The 17,900-nt window shown below is 43.9% G+C and overlaps 1 protein-coding gene and 1 long non-coding RNA gene across 2 annotated transcripts in view; one reads left to right on the plus strand and one right to left on the minus strand.

Moving 5' to 3' along the window:
• SPECC1 (sperm antigen with calponin homology and coiled-coil domains 1) overlaps positions 1 to 17,900 on the plus strand; it is a 316,173-nt gene that overhangs the window by 193,421 nt on the left and 104,852 nt on the right. Inside the window, 2 exon segments of the mRNA XM_056819663.1 lie at positions 10,137 to 10,218; positions 15,209 to 15,365. Coding sequence (XP_056675641.1) covers positions 10,137 to 10,218; positions 15,209 to 15,365 — 239 coding nt within the window.
• The window catches only part of LOC103106563 (uncharacterized), a 32,487-nt gene continuing 21,994 nt past the window's right edge, over positions 7,408 to 17,900 (minus strand). The window contains exons 2-3 of the long non-coding RNA XR_463521.2: positions 9,375 to 9,589; positions 7,408 to 7,766 (exon numbers count right to left, since the gene is read on the minus strand). This is a non-coding gene — a long non-coding RNA (uncharacterized LOC103106563). The remainder of the gene's footprint in view (positions 7,767 to 9,374; positions 9,590 to 17,900) is intronic.

The raw sequence follows: 17,900 nt of genomic DNA on the forward strand, positions 1-17,900 counted from the left end.
CTGGAGAAGGAAATGGCAAGCTTTTCTGAGAAAACCCCAAATGGGGTCACGAAGAGTCGGACACAACTGAAAACAACTGAACAAAAACAAAATAACAACACTTAGCCCAAGGCTACATTTCTAGGTTTAAGACTAATATTATTAGAACTATTATCTCCTATGTCATTAATGGCCTCTTAGAAATATTGTTGCTTTTTGGTATTAGGAAGTAAAACTTACTTACTCTTATCTGTCCTCCTGTAGATGCAGACACAAATAATTAGCTATCCTTTTGGTGATTGTTTGCTTAAAAGCCCTGGAAGGAGCAGGCTTTGTTTATCTTAAATAATTTAGCTGAACCTCTTAAAATCCACTGGGAAGGGATTTTAGACTGTGCCTAATATCAATCACTCTTTCAGCAATTATTAAGTCCCTACTCTGTTCCCCTTTGCTCTCCTTCCCCAATTATAGGGTGGACCTCTGATTTCTTTGGGATGAAGAACTCTCAATTGGCCATCCCTATGTAACTTATACTCTTAAAACAAGGATTCTTAATCTTGTGTGTGTGTGTGTGTGTGTGTGTGTGTGTGTGTGTGTGTGTGTGTGTGTCCTAGATCCCTTTGGCCGTCTGGTGAAGCCGATGGACCCCTTCTCAGAATAAGGTTTTTAAATCCATAAACTAAAGATATGGATGACAAAGGAAGCTAAAGATTAGCAAAAATCCCCTCCCATCAGAGCTCCCATCCTGAAATCTACCCACAGACTCTGAAATCCAAGTTAATAACATAACCCCTGACTTGCCGGTATATATTAGAGGCACTCCTTGAACTCAGCTCAATCCCATAAATGCCAAAGGATCTTGTTTCCTATTGGGAGAGATCATCGTGCACTTAGAGAATCTCATACAAAATATGTTCAGAGCCATTTCCAGGGGAAGAGCAGAAGCATAACAGGGGGGGATCAGGAAAGGAGGAGGCGGCTTCAGCTGAGCTTTGAAGGATGCCAGCAGTTCTAAGAGGTAGATGTGAGAAGCCTGGCTGGTCTGCTTCTTCCTTATTTCTCAGGCCAGCTCATCTTCTGTCTACTGAACCACACTGCGTGGTTCTTTCAGAGGCAATATCCGTCTACACTCTGTATACAGAAGCGGTGACAAGAAGCCTCCTTTTTTTGTATTTCCACCTAGAAAAAATCCTTTGACTTCTCCGAGCCTTTCTGTGACTTGTGCGTTCTCTACAGAGCAGACGAGGCTGGAGGCAGGCGTGGGTTGGTACTCCTTGTTCACATAAATGCTGAGTGGAAGCAAGTTAGTTTCTCATGAAGTCAAGCCTTTGGATTAATTGATATAAAAGTCACTTCTCAAATGACGGCTCTCATTACGTGTAATAAAAGCTTAGGAAATTCACTGAGATTACTGGCGGTAGCTGGAAAGATAGACAGACAGACAGACACACAGAGAAAAGGCATTTTGTAAGCATTTGTGGGATGCTGGGGATTCAAAGAAAAACTATTTGTGGGGTGGCAAGGTGGTTCAGTGGATAGAGAAATCTGGGTTCAAATCTAGCCTCAGATATTTCTTAGCAAAGTCCCGTCCCCCCCATTTCCTAGTCATTACTGCTCTTTTGCCTTGGAACTAATACACATTCTAAGTACTGGATTGATAGAAAGAAAGAAAGAAAGAAAGAAAGAAAGAAAGAAAGAAAGAAAGAAAGAAAGAAAGAAAGAAAGAAAGAAAGAAAGAAAGAAAGAAAGAAAGAAAGAAAGAAAGAAAGAAAGAAAGAAAGAAAGAAAGAAAGAGAGAAAGAAAGAGAGAAAGAGAGAGAGAGAGAGAGAAAGAGAGAAAGGGAGAAAGGGAGAAAGGGAGAAAGGGAGAAAGAGAGAAAGAGAGAAAGAGAGAAAGAGAGAAAGAAAGAAAGAAAGAAAGAAAGAAAGAAAGAAAGAAAGAAAGAAAGAAAGAAAGAAAGAAAGAAAGAAAGAAAGAAAGAAAGAAAGAAAGAAAGAAAGAAAGAAAGAAAGAAAGAAAGAAAGAAAGAAAGAAAGAAAGAAAGAAAGAAAGAAAGAAAGAAAGAAAGAAAGAAAGAGAAAGAACCTAAGGATCTAAGGCTCTAAGACAATTCTAAGATGGATGAGAAGGGTTTAAAAAAGCAGCGTTTTAGCGATGAGGTTCTTAAAATCGAATCATTTAGATATGAGGAGAGGCCAGTGATCTCTTGTCTGCCCCTCCTTGTCCCGGGGACTGGATAGGAAGATCATAAGATCCCAGGGCTAGAAGGGTCCCATCCTCTCATTTTACAGGTGCTGAGAGTTTGGGCCCAGAAAAGAAAGGAACTCAATGGCTCAGTGTCTTGGGCAAAGGGTGCCATCAGCTTTGATTTGAACCCCTCACTCCAGAGCTAGTGGGCTCTGTTCGTGGCAGCCCCACTTCCACTACCACCCCGCCTCCAAGCCAAGTAGATCCTAGGGAGGTGGATGAGGGTAGATGCAGATTCAGGAAAGAAAATGGCGAAGAATGAAAATAGCCAGATGCCCAGACCATGCCAGAGTCAACTTTGGGCAGACAGCACGGAGAGCTGGCAGGGCACAGCAAGGGGGGATCTTGGCAGCTGAAAGCCAGTCGTGTTCAGCTGTGACTCACTGTTCAGAAGGTGAGGGCATGTGGAAGGTGGAAAGGCCACCAGGGAGTTATTTTTGACATTTGTTTGAACAATAGGAAAATTCTTCAGAGAGGAAGATGGGGGAGGAAGTCATTGGAAGTCAAAGATGTGACTGGGCCTGAATTCTTTGTGTCTGACTTTTCCCTTTTTTGTTTTTGTTTTTTTAATTTATTTTTAAAAGCCTTTGTTTATATCTTTTGTTTTCCCATTACCATTATTTCCCAAATCTGTCTCCACTGAAATGAACAATAAAAAAGGGGGGGTGGGAAGGGTAAAAAAACAGTGAGGCAAAATTAACCAACACCCATCACAGCAACTGTGTCCGATGATACGTGCAACATTTCTCCCCCATAATCCCTTTGGTTGTAGTTTAGGCATTTTTAGTTGTATCCAATTCTTTGTGACCCCTTTGGAAGTTTTCTTAGCAAAAACACTGGAGTGGTTTGCCATTTCCTTCTCCAGCTCATTTTATAGATAAGGAAACTGAGAGCAAACAGGGTTAAGTGACTTGTCCAGGGTCACAGAGCTAGGAAATGTCTCTATATCTCTGCAAAAAAAGAAGAGATCTGGCTGACTTTTCCTTAAAAAAAAAAAAACCCTCTTAGTATTCATTCTAAAGCAAGCAAGGGTTCAACAATAGAGTCACACAGATAGGAAGCATCTGAGGCCAAACTTGAACACAGATCCTCCCAACACAAAGCCTGTGCTCAATGCACTGTGCTACTGAGCTGCCCCAGCTGAGTTTTCTTAAGCAGAGTGATGAATTAGTAGGAACCAAGGAGTCTATCAGCTATGAGTATCTGTCCCAGACCCTCTTCCCTTCTTCCTCTATAATATTTCACTTGGTGATCTCATTAGAGGTCCTGTGGATTCAATTATCTTTATGCAGATGATTTTCAAATCTATTTATCTAGCCCTAACCTCTCTCTTGAATCTTTAGTCTCCCAGCTCCCACTGCGTATTGGACATCTTGGACTCTGGATGTCCTTTAAATATCTTAAACTTAACATGTACAAAACTTATCTTTGCCCTCTATGTTGCCTTCTTCCTAACTTTCCTGTGACTACTGAGGGTACCGTGATGTCTGTCTGTCTGTCTGTCTCTCTGTCTGTCTGTCTCTCTCTCTCTCTCTCTCTCTCTCTCTCTCTCTCTCTCTCTCAATCTCTCTCTTTCTCTGTCTCTGTGTCTATCTGTCTCTCTATTTCTCTCTCTGTATCTCTTTCTCTGTCATTCTCTTTATTTCTCTCTACTTCTCTGTTTTCTATCCATCTCTCTTCTCTCTCCTTCTATCTTTCTCTTTCTCTATTTCTCTCTCTCCATTTCTTGCTCTCTTTGTCTGTCTGTCTCTGTCTCTCTTCTCTCTGTTTCCAACTCTGCCTGTATCTGTGTCTGTCTTTCTTTCTCAATCTGTCTGTCTCTCTGTCTCTGTTTCTCTCTCTATTTCTGTCTTTGTCTCTCTCTGTCTCTGTCTCTCTCTCACACACACATTCAATCTGTTGCCAACTCTGTTCATTTTACCCTTGCAGCATCTCTCAAACCTTCTCCCTTCTCTCCTGACACCACCCTCATCACTTCACATCTGGATTATTGTAAGGTGTCTGCCTGCCTCAAGGCTCTCCTCCCTCCAGGCTGTCCATCCCTCAGTTGCCAAAGTGATTTCCCCAAAGTGTGGGTCCAATCATTTCACACACACCCCAGCACCCCCAATAAGTAAGCTCCAGGGGGTCCAGGATCAAATAGAAAAGAGTCCGGGTTTGGCTTTCAAAGCCCCCCAGAACCTGGTTTCGTGCTACTTTTCTGGCCCTTTTACACCTTAGAGCTCCCCAGTACTCTTCAGTCCAGTGGCACTGGTCTGCCTTCTGCTTCTCCCATACAACCACAGTGGGCATTTTCTCTCCTTATCTTTCCTTCTTTATCTCATTCTCCCATTTCCTTCAGTTCTGAGCTAATCGCCTCTTCTGCAGGAAGCCTTTCCCGGTCCCCTGCATTCTGGGGCCTTCCCCTTCTATTGATGCTAACATCCTGTCTAAACCATGTTTACATATAGAATTATTAATACATTAATAATGTGTTATTAATAATTATGCAATAATTAATAATATAATGATTAATAATATATTGTGTATTTATTTATTCATTCCCCCATCAGATTGTAATCTCCTTGAGATCAGAATCTGTCCAGTGCTTAGCACAGAGGAGCCACTTAATAAATTTATCTTGACTGAATTATCAAATATTGTCATGGGAAAGATTCCTCCTTGCATTAGCATATATAGAGAACTTTAAGGTTTACAAAGGGCATTGCATGTATTGGAGCAGCGAGGTGGTGCCAATGGATAGGGTGCCAGGCCTGGGCCAGGAAGATTCATCTTCCTGAGTTCAAATTCAGCCTCAGACATTTAATACCTGTGTGATCCTGAGCAAGTCACTTCAGTTTGTTAATCTCAGTTCCTCATCTAGCAAATGAACTGGAGAAAGAAATGGCAAACCACGTCAGGGTCTTTGTCAAGAAAATCCCAAGGGGGCAGCTGGGTAGCTCAGTGGATTGAGAGTCAGGCCTAGAGATGGGAGGTCCTGGGTTCAAATCTGGCCTTGGATACTTCCTAGCTGTGTGACCCTGGGCAAGTCACTTGACCCCCATTGCCTAGCCCTTACCACTCTAATGCCTTGGAGCTAATACACAGTATTGACTCCAAGACAGAAGGTAAGGGTTTAAAAAAAAAAATCCCAAATGGGATATGACTCAACAAAACAAGTACGTCTCATTGTATCCTCATATCCTGGCTATAATTACTCCCATTTTACAGATGAGAAAGCTGAGGCAAATACAAGGTAAATAACTTGCCCAAGGCCATACAGCTAATCTGAATCAGGACTTAAACTCAGGTCTTCCTGCCTCTCAACCCAGTGCATGGCAGCTGTTCTCTTTTTCATCCTTTAGAAATCATTAATTTTTTTCCCCATATTTCCGGAAACAGCATCACCTCTCTGTGATCTGGCTGGCTCGCCTCTTTTTTTTTTTTTACCTCGGCTTCTTTCTTGTAAAAAAGGGGGATCTAAATTCTCTTCACAAAAATAAACTTCTGCTACCCTGTAGACCCCCTAGGGGAAGTGTTTGCGTCCTAGGACATGTTTCTGGAGAATACATCCATGGCTTACTTAACAAATTCCTTGGAAATGAGATTCCTTTATATGGAGTCAGCATGGTTTAAAAAAATAAAATTTAAAAAAAATTTTTCATTAATCTTGAGCAGCTGAACTGATTGCATTTGCAGCTGCATGAAAAAACAAAACCCCTAAGTGCTCATTTTCTGTTTGTTCTGGCCCAGCTGAAGATAAACAGGCCAGTGTGGGGCAAACTAGAAAAGTACAGAATCTTCCACAATTTTCCCTTTCTTCTTTCTCTCTTTTATCCCTCAAAACTGCCTCCTTTCTTTTTAGGGGTTCTGTGTCCTTCCCCCCTCATTCTCTATTTAGTTTTAGTTTTTTTTTTTAATTTGATATTCTTATTTACTTTTGTCAGTCAAATAAACATGGTTTGAAACTAATTTATATTAGAGTACTACAGGCAACTGGACTTCAGTAACTCAGCCTGCTTTCTTTCTTTCCTTCCCTTTCTCTTTCCCTTCCTTCCTTCCTTCCTTCCTTCCTTCCTTCCTTCCTCTCTTTCCTTATTTCTTTTTTTTAGTTATGATTTCAGTTTTAGAGATAGAAGGGGCCTTAGTAGTTAGTTATCTAGTCTAAACCTCCCATTTTTCAGATGAGAAAACTGAGGCCCAGCAAGAAGAAATGACCTCAGAAATCATAGATCAAAAGCTGGAAGGCACCATAGAGGCCATCTATTCCAACCCCTTCCAACTCTGACTCCAAGCCCACCTCTCCAGCCCCTATGTTAGGTTATATCTCCAAGGTAACTCAGGTCCAAATGGACATAAACTGGATTCAAACTCAGATCCTTTGACTCCAAACCCAAAGCTCTTTGGATATTCCAAACAGGGGAAAAACTTCCCATGTCAAATGCAATTAGGCAACTATTCTGTAATTTAAAATTGAAGTAACATCAAGAGACCTAAGAGATCTTAGAAGCAATAGAGTGTGATCTGTTAGGTGACTTGAGCAAATTCCTTATTCTCTCTAAGCCTCAGTTTCCCCATTTGCAAAAATGGATGAGGTTAGACTGAATGAACTCCGAGGTCCCTCCCATCCAAGATCAAAGGGCAATAATCTATAGGACATAGATTAGTATCCCCAGGGTCAGGCAACCTCAAAACATTCAAGATGGTGCCCTTAGCAAAACTTCATGGTCCAGTTTGAATGTCTTCTCTTTCATAAGGACTGACCTGCCCCCAACCAAACGTGTTCTCTTCCTTCCCAAGTCCCTATTGTTGCCCCTCTTATAGAATGAATCATATTTTGTATTATATTAGTTATTTTTATACATCTTGTCCCCCATTCCCCTATTAGAATATCTACTCTATGGAAGGCAACTGTTGTTTTATCCCCACAATGCCTTTAAATTATCCTGGATTATTGCCTCTATTTTTAAAAACTCTCACCTTCTGTCTTAGAATCAATATTGTGTATTAGTTCCAAAACAGAAGAGTGTCTGGGGGTCTAGGCAATGAGGCTCAAGTGACTTACCCAGGATCTCACTCAAAACAGTTTTAATGATTCAATGAAGGTTGTTGGGTATCTACTGCCCCATCTGGGTTATTCCAGGGGACTGGTTCTGCCTCGGATTCTAAGAAAGCCATGTTTTCTAACAATGTAGCTCACGAATCCCTACTAGTGTGCTTCCCATTAACAATCGGCCAGGAGACATAATTAACTTGTAGCAAAGGTCTTTACTAAGATCGTATGACAAGAACAGTCAGTAAAAAGTATTTCCCTTAATAGTCTCAGGCAAACTCTTCCACAAAAATATAGAGCTTTGGACGAAGAGTGGGCTCAAGCTGAGAGATCAGAGGGATTAGGACACACCAGTCAGATACTTGGATGGCTTCTGCAGGATCTTGAAGATCTCGATTCCTTGAATCTTCATGTAGCTCACTTAAGTTCCTTCTTCCTCCTCTGTAAAACAGAGTGGAAATAAATGTCCTTTCGAGGCTTCTATACAACTACTCCATCTTTCTGGTTCTGAGGGATCATAAAAACAATAGTAATAACATTTATATGGTCCTCTAAGATTTACAGAACATTTCATAAATATCTTTTCATTTTACCCTCAGAACAACCTTGTGAAGTAGGTGCTATTTTATGCCCATTTTACAGATGAGCAAACTAAGAGATGTTGTCACTTGCCCAAGGTCACATAGGAAATAAATACCTCTGGCTGGATTTGAACTCAGGTCTTACTGACTCCTGGCCCATCTTAACGTGCCTCTAGCTGCCTGACAACTTGGAACCAATCGATATATGATAAACCATTTGGGAGATGCCTGCCTTCAGGACTAACTAAAACTTTGTAAGCACATACATTTATTAAAGGAGGAAAGAAAAGAACAGACGGACTGCTAAACACTCTAGTTTTCCTTGAGGCTAAGAGTTATTCAAGAGGAGCCACTGTGGTTACTCTTCTATTGTTTGGTAGTTAAATACTGAAAATTCCAAAGAGGAGAAATAGATTAAAATGTAATTGGAAAATGTTCATCAAAATTAATGAGTATACAGCATAGTTGGGGGCAGCTAGGAGGCTCTGTGGATCAAGAGCCAGGCCTGGAGGTTCTGGGTTCAAATCTGACCTCAGACAGTTCCTAGCTGTGTGACCCTGGGCAAGTCACTTAACCCCCATTGCCTAGCCCTTACTGCTCTTCTACCTTGGAACCAATATACAGTCTTGGTTCTCTAGATTAATATGCAGCAGCAGAGATCTATTTCCATTTCATCTTGACACCCCTCGCCTAGAACACCGTCATCCCTGACCCTGATGCATAGAGGGCCCTCAGAAGGGCTGAATGGAGACCACATTTGGAAGGATAGAAGTCTCACCGAAATTCTTCTTTTCCTTCAAGATCCAGCTGAAACACCACCTTCCACATGAAGCTTTTCATCATCCCTTCCTCCCAAACCATTGTTCCTTTAACTGCATTTATTTGTAATTGGATTTATTTTATTTATTCCAGTTATAATTTATGATGTTTGTCTATACTTGCATATGCCATTATTGTCTTCCTTGTTAGTCAGAACAGAAGCTTCTTTTTTTTTTTAAACCCTTACCTTCTGTCTTGGAGTCAATACTGTGTATTGGCTCCAAGGCAGAAGAGTGGTAAGGGCTAGGCAATGGGGGTCAAGTGACTTGCCCAGGGTCACACAGGGAACAGAAGCTTCTTGAGAGTGCAGGTTGTTTCGTGTTCCAGCATACAAGTCAGACACCTAATAGATGCTGAGTAAGTGCTTGTGATTGGGCCAGTACCAAGGAGGTCAGCCAAAGGGAAGCATGGGAACGGAGAGCCCATCCCTGCTTTGTGTTGTTTCTTAAAGTCGCAGATTATTTCATTTTGTCGATTTCTATCCCTAATGTCTGACACCAGATAGGTGCGGTGCTTTTTGGTTGGATGTACTCTAAGGGCTTTACAGATTTCGTCTGAGCGCCATCTTGACAGAGAGGAGCCAAGGGCCTGGGGAATTGCTAGACGAGGCTGGCTCTGGCTCTTTGCCTTCATCTCACCCCCACCCAGAGCTCCGATTCTATAGTTAGCTGTAGCTGGAGAAGAGTATAGTTTAGACCATCTGGATCTTACCTACCCAGAGCCCTTCAAGTGCTAGATCCAATTTTCCCAGTGGAGAACCTTCTCTAGAAATATTCTCGGTGAGATGGAAAAGAGATTGTGTTGAATAGAAACTCGTCCTTCTCCCCCAAGCAGAGGAACCTTTTCAGGAGAATCCAGTGAACAGATTGTTGATGGTTAGTCTAGAAAGAGGATGACTTGGCTGGGATCACCGTGACAAGTTCCAGGTGTCTGAAGGAGAAGGAGAACAGAATGGGGAGCAGAATTACAGAGAAACTGATTTAGATGCTATGAGAAGAAGAGCATCCTAGTAGACTTCTGTAAGGGAAGATTTTTACACAGAGTTGAAATGGAATGCTTCCTGGAAAAGGGACAGGAAAATACCATTTTACCATCATCCCAGGGCCTCCATCCTTTCTCTATGAATAGGGTGGGGGGCCTTTAAACAGACTAGATGACTCAGAAAAAAAGACAACATGTTACAGTGGAAATGGTAGGGGGTTTGGAATTCTAATCTTGATTCTGCTGTTTCTTTTCTATATGACCCTGGTGAAGTCATTTCCCCTCTGTGGGCCTCAGTTTCCCTATCTGCACAATGTACTCTGTGGCCTCTAAGGTCCGTTCTCACAAATCTGTGAACCTACAAAAATGTGAGAGTGTGATGACTCTGCTCAGGATGAAGCCACACCAGGTGGTGGGCTTCCGGATGCTGTGAGGATTCTGTGGCCGGCTCTCTATCCCGAACTAACCTGTCCTTTGTATCCCTCCCGTTCTGCAGCGACACTCGACCTACAGCAGCCTCAGGCCGGCCGGCAAAGGCATGACGAAGCTCTCGGACCTGCCAGACCTTCCGCTCACAGGTGAGTCCTTCTCCCCATCAGCGCCCTTTGGGTGCTTGGTCCACACTCTCCTGCCCAGTTCACTTTGTAGCCTCCTTTTCTCTGCACGCAACAGAGAGCTTAGAAGTGTTAGAACAAATCTCCTTCCAGCCCCTCTGACCTCGAACTGTCCTTAGCCCCGACAGCTCATCAGGCTGCAGCCAGTGGAGACGGGCCAGTTTCCTTCAAACTTTCTTTTCACAGTGCGAATGGAGCTGGGGAGAAAGGCCTGGCTTTGTTCTTTTTTTAAAAACCGGGTCTCTAGTGAATTGTGTGAAAATGGATTGGAATCTCCAGAGAACCAGGGGAGCTATTTTAAGTGGGGGCCCTCTCTGGATCTGAATTTCCATCACTTTCAGAGTTTCTGAGAAATACGTCTTTTTTATTTTAGGCCTCCTTTGTTTGTTATTTCATGTTCTCTCCCCATTCTGGGCCTCTCCTCCCCCACCCAGTCCTATTCTATAGTCTTCCTTTGAATTGACATCCTGATTAGCAGACTGGAGACTAGACTCCGAGCTGGGTTGTCCCTGGCTTGCTCTCACCTCCTGATCCATTGCCTTCTCTTGGGTTTTCAGGGCTGAATTAGCTTAGCCTTCTAAAGCCAAGAAGGGACCACTCATTGGAGAATCGGGTACCTTCGAGACAACTCAAAATGTCTCTATTGGGAATATGAGAACTGTCGGTGTTATTAGGAATGCCGATTTTAGGACTTGAAGGATTTGTGATCTCCCTGGTGTGGATATGGCCTCCCTCAAGGCAGACTGAAGCCCGTCTAAGTCTTTTTTTAAAACCTTTACCTTCTGCCTTAGAATTGATGCTAATTTAGGGGGCAGCTGGGTGGCTCAGTGGATTGAGAACCAGGCCCAGAGATGAGAGATTCTGGGTTCAAATATGGCACTTCCTAGATGTGGGCAAGTCACTTAACCCCCATTGCCTAGCCCTTATCACTCTTCTGCCTTAGAACCAATACACAGTATTGATTCTAAGACAGAAGGTGAGGGTTAAAAAAAAAAAAAAGAATGGATACCAATTTAATACGTACACAACTAGTAAGTATCTGGGGCCAGATCTGAAGATTTGAACCCAGGACTTCTTGCCTCCAAGCTTGGCTCTCTATCTCCCAAGCCACTCTGCTGCCCCTCTGGAGGTTGCCCTGGCCAAAAATTTTATCCAGTCCAGGAAAGGAGAGCTTCATGATCAAGACCTACATGATGATAATGCACTGGTGGCAGAGGGTCAGGGAGGGGGTAACGCAACACTTTAGTCTGCCTGAGCTCTAGGATTCTGTCTGATTCTTTCCCCAATGAAGAGTGAAGGTCAAAAGAGAGCTGCACGAGGCATCTGATGCCATCAGATACAGCTCTCTGATTTTGTAGATAAGGAGACTGACTCCCCCAATGTGATAGAGTCAAAGATTAGAAGAAACCTTGAAGATGACCCTCTTTGCCTCAGTTTCCAAAATGGCCAACCATGCCAGCATCTTTGCCAAGAAAACCCTAAATCGGGTCATGAAAAGTCAGACACAACCGAAAAATGATAAAACAACAAAACTAAAGCTGGGTGTGGGAGGGAAAAGAAGGATTTGGGGGGGCTACTAAGAATAAGTGAGTTTGGGATCCAGCAGATAGGTCAGCCCCCTCTGGGACAGCAACATGTCTATTTCCCAGACTTCCTTTCTTTTATATTCTCCCCAGAAAAATGTCCTGGAACATTTTTTTTCCTTTTTCATAAAAAGAACAAGGCAGAGTCTCTGAGAACTTCATCATTTAAGCTGTGCCCGTAGGTTAGTTAGGTTGAGGGAAATATTCCCTTTTCAATGTCAAACATAGGAGAATCTTCACCCTGACCTCTTAATTGAATATTTGTTAGTGACTCATCCTCTACTAAAGTCCCCCTTCACTATGATGACCCGGAATTTGTAAAGGCCATGCCAGTGGGGCACGGGCCAAGTAGGAAAAGTCCATGGACCAACCATACTGTGTGCTGTCCAAGGAGAGGTTCACCACAGGGTGATGAATTTTTCACCCCAGAGTCTCTCCAAAATATTGCTGTGTCTGATGGTGGACGGGGCAGCTCTGCCCGCTGGTGAATAATGGAACCATGGATCAGGGAGATCTCGGCAGCTTTCAAAGGTCCCCTTCAAAGATGTGAAGAGGCTGGTGGTCAGAAACTGCGTTGGAGGGAAAGTGAAATCACAAATGGTTGAAGTGCCCCAGAACAGTCAGGATCTTGAGTGGCCTCCATCTCTTCCCCCCCCCCCCCCCCCCCCGTGGGTTTCATTTTTTGTTTCTTCTTCACACAAGAAGTATGACCTCACTGGTTTGATAGATGGTCTGTCGTGTAGGGGAGCCATTATCTTAATTGCTGAGATGAACACAGGGATGGAGGCCACAAGGGGGCCATTGCCGTTGAGTAAACAAGCTACGATGCTTCCTTTTCCTCCCTCCCAGACCCCTCTGTATCCATAGAGCTCTGTTTGCTCTGCTGACAAGGGCTGGCCAGTGAAGGATGCTTATTTTTTGGTTATCAGGGTTAACACTCAGATCAAGGGCATTAGGGTCTTGGCATTCTTGGGCTGCCACATGGTTCTTTGTCTCTGCTCAGTTTCGTTATGCCAAAATAATGGTTGCAAGGCGCATTCCATTATATCCTTTTCTGGGACTGGTTCCAGGGAGTGGTCTTGTTTTCAGGTGCCTGAGAGAAGCAGGCTAGACTGTTGGCACTGGCTGGGAGTGAAGATTAGATTCTAATTCTTGCCCTTGCTCAGGTGCCCAAGAGAAATAGGGTAGCCTGATGGGACTGGCTGGGAGTGAGGATTAAATTCTAATTCTTGCCTTGCCTAGTTGCCCAAGAGAAGTAGGCTAGCCTGATGGCACTGGCTGGGAGTGAGGATTAGATTCTAATTCTTGCCCTTGCCCAGGTGCCCAAAAGAAATAGGGTAGCCTGATGGCACTGGCTGGGAGTGAGGATTAGATTCTAATTCTTGCCCTTGCCCAGGTGCCCAAAAGAAATAGGGTAGCCTGATGGCACTGGCTGGGAGTGAGGATTAGATTCTAATTCTTGCCCTTGCCCAGGTGCCCAAAAGAAATAGGGTAGCCTGATGGCACTGGCTGGGAGTGAGGATTAGATTCTAATTCTTGCCCTTGCCCAGGTGCCCAAGAGAAATAGGGTAGCCTGATGTCGCTGGCTGGGAGTGAGGATTAGATTCTAATTCTTGCCCTTGCTCAGGTGCCCAAGAGAAATAGGGTAGCCTGATGGGACTGGCTGGGAGTGAGGATTAAATTCTAATTCTTGCCTTGCCTAGTTGCCCAAGAGAAGTAGGCTAGCCTGATGGCACTGGCTGGGAGTGAGGATTAGATTCTAATTCTTGCCTTGCCTAGTTGCCCGAGAGAAGCAGGCTAGCCTGATGGCACTGGCTGGGAGTGAGGATTAGATTCTAATTCTTGCCTTGCCTAGTTGCCCAAGAGAAATAGGGTAGCCTGATGGCACTGGCTGGGAGTGAGGATTAGATTCTAATTCTTGCCCTGCCACCAACTTGTCTGGGACATTGAAGGACATCATTGTCCCTCTCCAGAACTCAGTTGTTCTTTGTAAAATTCAGGGGTTTGAATTAAATCATCTCTTGAGCCCCATCTAGCTTGGAAATGTCATGATTTTTAAAAGAAATTTCCTCTCTCTTACATGTAGAATAGTGAAAATAGCCCTAAATTTAAAGACAGAGATCTTGGGTTCAAATCCCAGCTCTGTCATTTATGGTACAGTTTAGATCAAATCTGCTTGGGCTATAGATTCACTATAACATAAAGAGAGTTGGATTAGATGACCTCTGAGTTCCCTTTGGACCCTAAATCTATGATCCTGTAACATAATGATAATAATAATATAATTATTATAATATCAGTAACAAAATAGTAAATATTATATTGTCTATTGATATGTTTTTCTGTCAATATTTTTCTTAATAATAGCTATCTCAATATATAGGGTTTTAGGAATTACAGAGTGATTTACATTATCTCACTGTGATCCTTGTTGTGCCCTTGTTAGGTAGATGGTAATGTTTGTTGTTGAGTTGTTCAGTCATGTCCAACTCTTCATGACCCCATTTGGAGTTTTCTTGTCAGAGATACTGGAGTGGTTTGCTATCTCTTTTACCAACCCATTTTACAGATGAGAAAATGAGGCAAAGTTAAGTGACTTGATCAGGATCACACAGCTAGAAAGTGTCTGAGACCCTATTTGACCTCAGAAAGATGTCTTTCCAGACCCGATGCTCTATCCACTGTATCATCTAGCTACCACTAGATGCTAAATAATATTCACATTTTTTGGATAAGGAAACTGAGGCAGAGGCTAAGTGACTTGCCCAGAATCTTAGAGGTAGTATCAGAGGTCACATTTGAACTCAAGTCTTCCTGACTCCCAAATTCAGCACTGTCTATTATACTACCTAGCTCCTAGCCCCCTACAGCCCTAAACCTATCGTATGATCTCTAAAGTCCCCTTCTAGCTCTAAATCTATGAGCCTCAAAGTGGTTTTGCCACAGGTGAATGTTAAAGTAGAAAGTAGATCATGCTCCTTTGTGTAAATCTAATTAGTGGGAGACAAGGGTCACTTTTCTCACTTTCCCCCTAATTTTTTGTGTTTCGTCTTCATGAATCGCATCTTCCTCCACTACTAAATGGTAGGTACTTTACTAGCCTTTTTTCTTCTCCCTACTCTCCTCCTGGAAGCCATCCTCAGTAACGACCAAACTTTCTCTGATTGTGATTTCTTCTAGAAAAGATTTGTTTCCTGGTCTGTCTTTATATGGGGTAGAATGACCAAATGAATGTACTTGTCAGCTCAGATGCCAGTCAGACCCATGTTTCTGTGCTGGCTCAAGACTTCCATTGGGGCAGGAAAAGTGATGACCTAACCTATCCCTCCGGATCCAAAATGGGTGATTTTTTTCTGTTGTTGTTCACACAGACATCCTAAAGGGAAGAAATGAGGACCTGAAGCCCGACCACTACCTCCGTAAGAGCCCCTCGCTCGAGTCCCTGAGCAGGCCCCCTTCACTGGGCTTCAGTCATGCCAGGCTGCTGACCCCTACCCCAGGGGGCTTGAAACCACAGAGCAAACTCAGGTACCAAGCTGTAAATGATGAGAAAGTCGAAAAAGCATTTGGCATTAACTTCCGATGTGAGAAACACGGTCACTGTTCTCAGAGCTTGCTGCCCAGCCTCTTCCGATACCCATTCCAATTTAACCGTGCCCGATGTAACCCTTCACCGTTCTCACGGCATCCGGGGTGCGGCCATCTGTTTAGCTACGCTCTCTAACTTTGATACCAGAAGATTTGGGGCTTTGGGCCACGCTGTCCCTTTCCAAAACAAAAGGAGAGGGCAGCCGGTTCTCTGCTGGGAAGAGCCTCTTCAAGAATGGAGAAAGGGGAAGCATTGAGTATTGGCATCCCAGGCCCATGAGGGAACTAGCCACACACAAGCTTGCTTGCTCTCTCTCCTCTTCCTCCCTGCTGCCAGTTCCCTCTCTGCCAGCTCTGCACTCTCTGGCATGCACACCCTGCTTACCCATCACTGGAAAGTGTGCCCTTCAGACCCCATTCCCTCAGCACTCAATCCTCTGGCCCCTGTGGTCTGCCTTTTTTCCCTCCATTCCTTTCTCTAGAGTAACCCATTCTTGGCCAGACTCAATGGTCTCTCTTCCCACGTCTCATCCTTCTTGGTCTTTGTGCTCTGCTTTCTGCTGTTGCCTCCCACGGCCCCTTCTTGAAACTCTCTCTTCCCACGGCTTCCATGATACGGTGGGCTCCTGGTATCTCTTCTTAGCTACTAAATAAATAAATATATATTGAATGAATGACTTAAATCCATTTAATTCAGCCAATGTGCTGCAATCATCTAGTCAGTCCAGAAGCATTTATTAAGCTCTTACTATGTGCCAAGTAAGAAAAAGAAAAACCCAGAATGGTTACTGCCCTCCAAGGGCTTACATTCTAATGGGGAGATTTAGCATGCACATTCATAGTTGTATGTTCAAGATAAATGACCAGTAGATGGGAAGGAAAGCCCTCTAGGAAGGCACCATCTACTGTACCACCTAGATGCCTGCTATGACATCTAAGGCCCCTTCTAGCTCTAAACCTGCCTTCCCCTATGACCTCGAAGGTCCCCTTCTAGCTCTAAATCTAGGAGCCTCTTGAAGGAGTGTTTGAACGGAGTCTCGAAGGAAGGGCAGAGATCCTCAGAAATGCAAGTGAGGAAGGAGAGCCTTCCAGGTATGTGGCATAGCCTGGGCAAAGTCTTGGAGGGAGGAGATAAGACGTTGTGTGTTACAGATCAGTGGTCCAAGTAGGTATAGAATGAATGAATGAACCCATCCTGAAGGTACCCTTGATTTTTCAGACCATTCTTTTCTTTCATTCAAAGCTCTTTTCTTTTTATGCTGATATTTCTATTTCCCCAGCTCATTTAACTACCTCTAAGCTCCTGATTCCCCAGTCTGGACCTTAAGTCTTTATCCTCACCCAACCTTTAGCCTCCCTCTAAAAGGATGCTTTCGGCTATTCCATTAAGTAGTTAAATTTTACCATTTCAAAACCAGGGCTCATTCATTTCTCTCTTTCTGATTTCCAGTTACCTCCATTTCTCTTTTCCTGGCTATAGCCATAGAGTGATTTGGTTCCTTCTCCTTCAAAGCCATCTCCCTGAACACCCTCCCCCCCACTCTCTTATCCTATTTATTGCATAATCCATCAATCCTCTTCCTTTCAGCCACTAACTTCATTCTGCTTTACTATTATCATCATCTGTATATATTCTCTCCTTATCAGTCAATCAGCATGCATTTAGTAAACATGGTGTGCCGGCACCTTGCTAGGTACTGAGATAAGCACCTACTATATGCTAAGCACTGTGCTAGGTGCTAGGGTGAGCACCTACTATATACTAGGCACTTTGCTAGGTGCTTGAGTGAGCACCTCCTGTGTTCTAGGTACTTTTCTAGGTGCTAGGATGAGCACCTACTGTGTGCCAGGCACCTTGCTAGGGTGAGCACCTCCTGTGTTCTAGGTGCTTTGCTAGGTGCTAGGGGGAGCATCTACTGTGTTTTCGGTGCTAGGGTGAGTGTGTGCCAGGTACCTTGCTAGGTGCTAGGATGAGCACCTACTGTGTGCCAGGTGCCTTGCTAGGGGCTGGGATAAGCACCTACTGTGTGTTAGGCACTTTGCTAGTACGAGGGTGAGCACCGGCTGTATGCCCAGTGCCTTGCTAGTGCTAGGGTAACACTGTGCGCCAGGTGCCTTGCTAGTGCTAGGGTGAGCACCTATTGTGTTTCAGATGCCTTGCTTCTGCTAGGGTGAGCACCTATTATGTGCCAGGTGCCTTGCTAGTGCTAGGGTAAACACCTACTTGTGTACCAGGTGCCTTGCTAGTGCTAAGGTAAGCACCAACTGTGTGCCAGGCATCTTGCTAGGGGTTGGGATAAGCACCTACTGTGTGCCAAGTGCCTTGCTAGTGCTAGGGTAAGCACCGACTGTGTGCCGGGTACCTTGCTAGTGCTAGGGTAAACACCTACTGTGTGCCAGGTGCCTTGCTAGTGCTAGGGTAAGCACCAACTGTGTGCAAGCACTTTGCTAGTGCTAGGGTAAACACCTAATGTG

This window comes from Monodelphis domestica, chromosome 2 (genome assembly GCF_027887165.1).
Source record: "Monodelphis domestica isolate mMonDom1 chromosome 2, mMonDom1.pri, whole genome shotgun sequence".
In the NCBI taxonomy this organism is placed as follows: Eukaryota; Metazoa; Chordata; class Mammalia; order Didelphimorphia; family Didelphidae; genus Monodelphis; species Monodelphis domestica.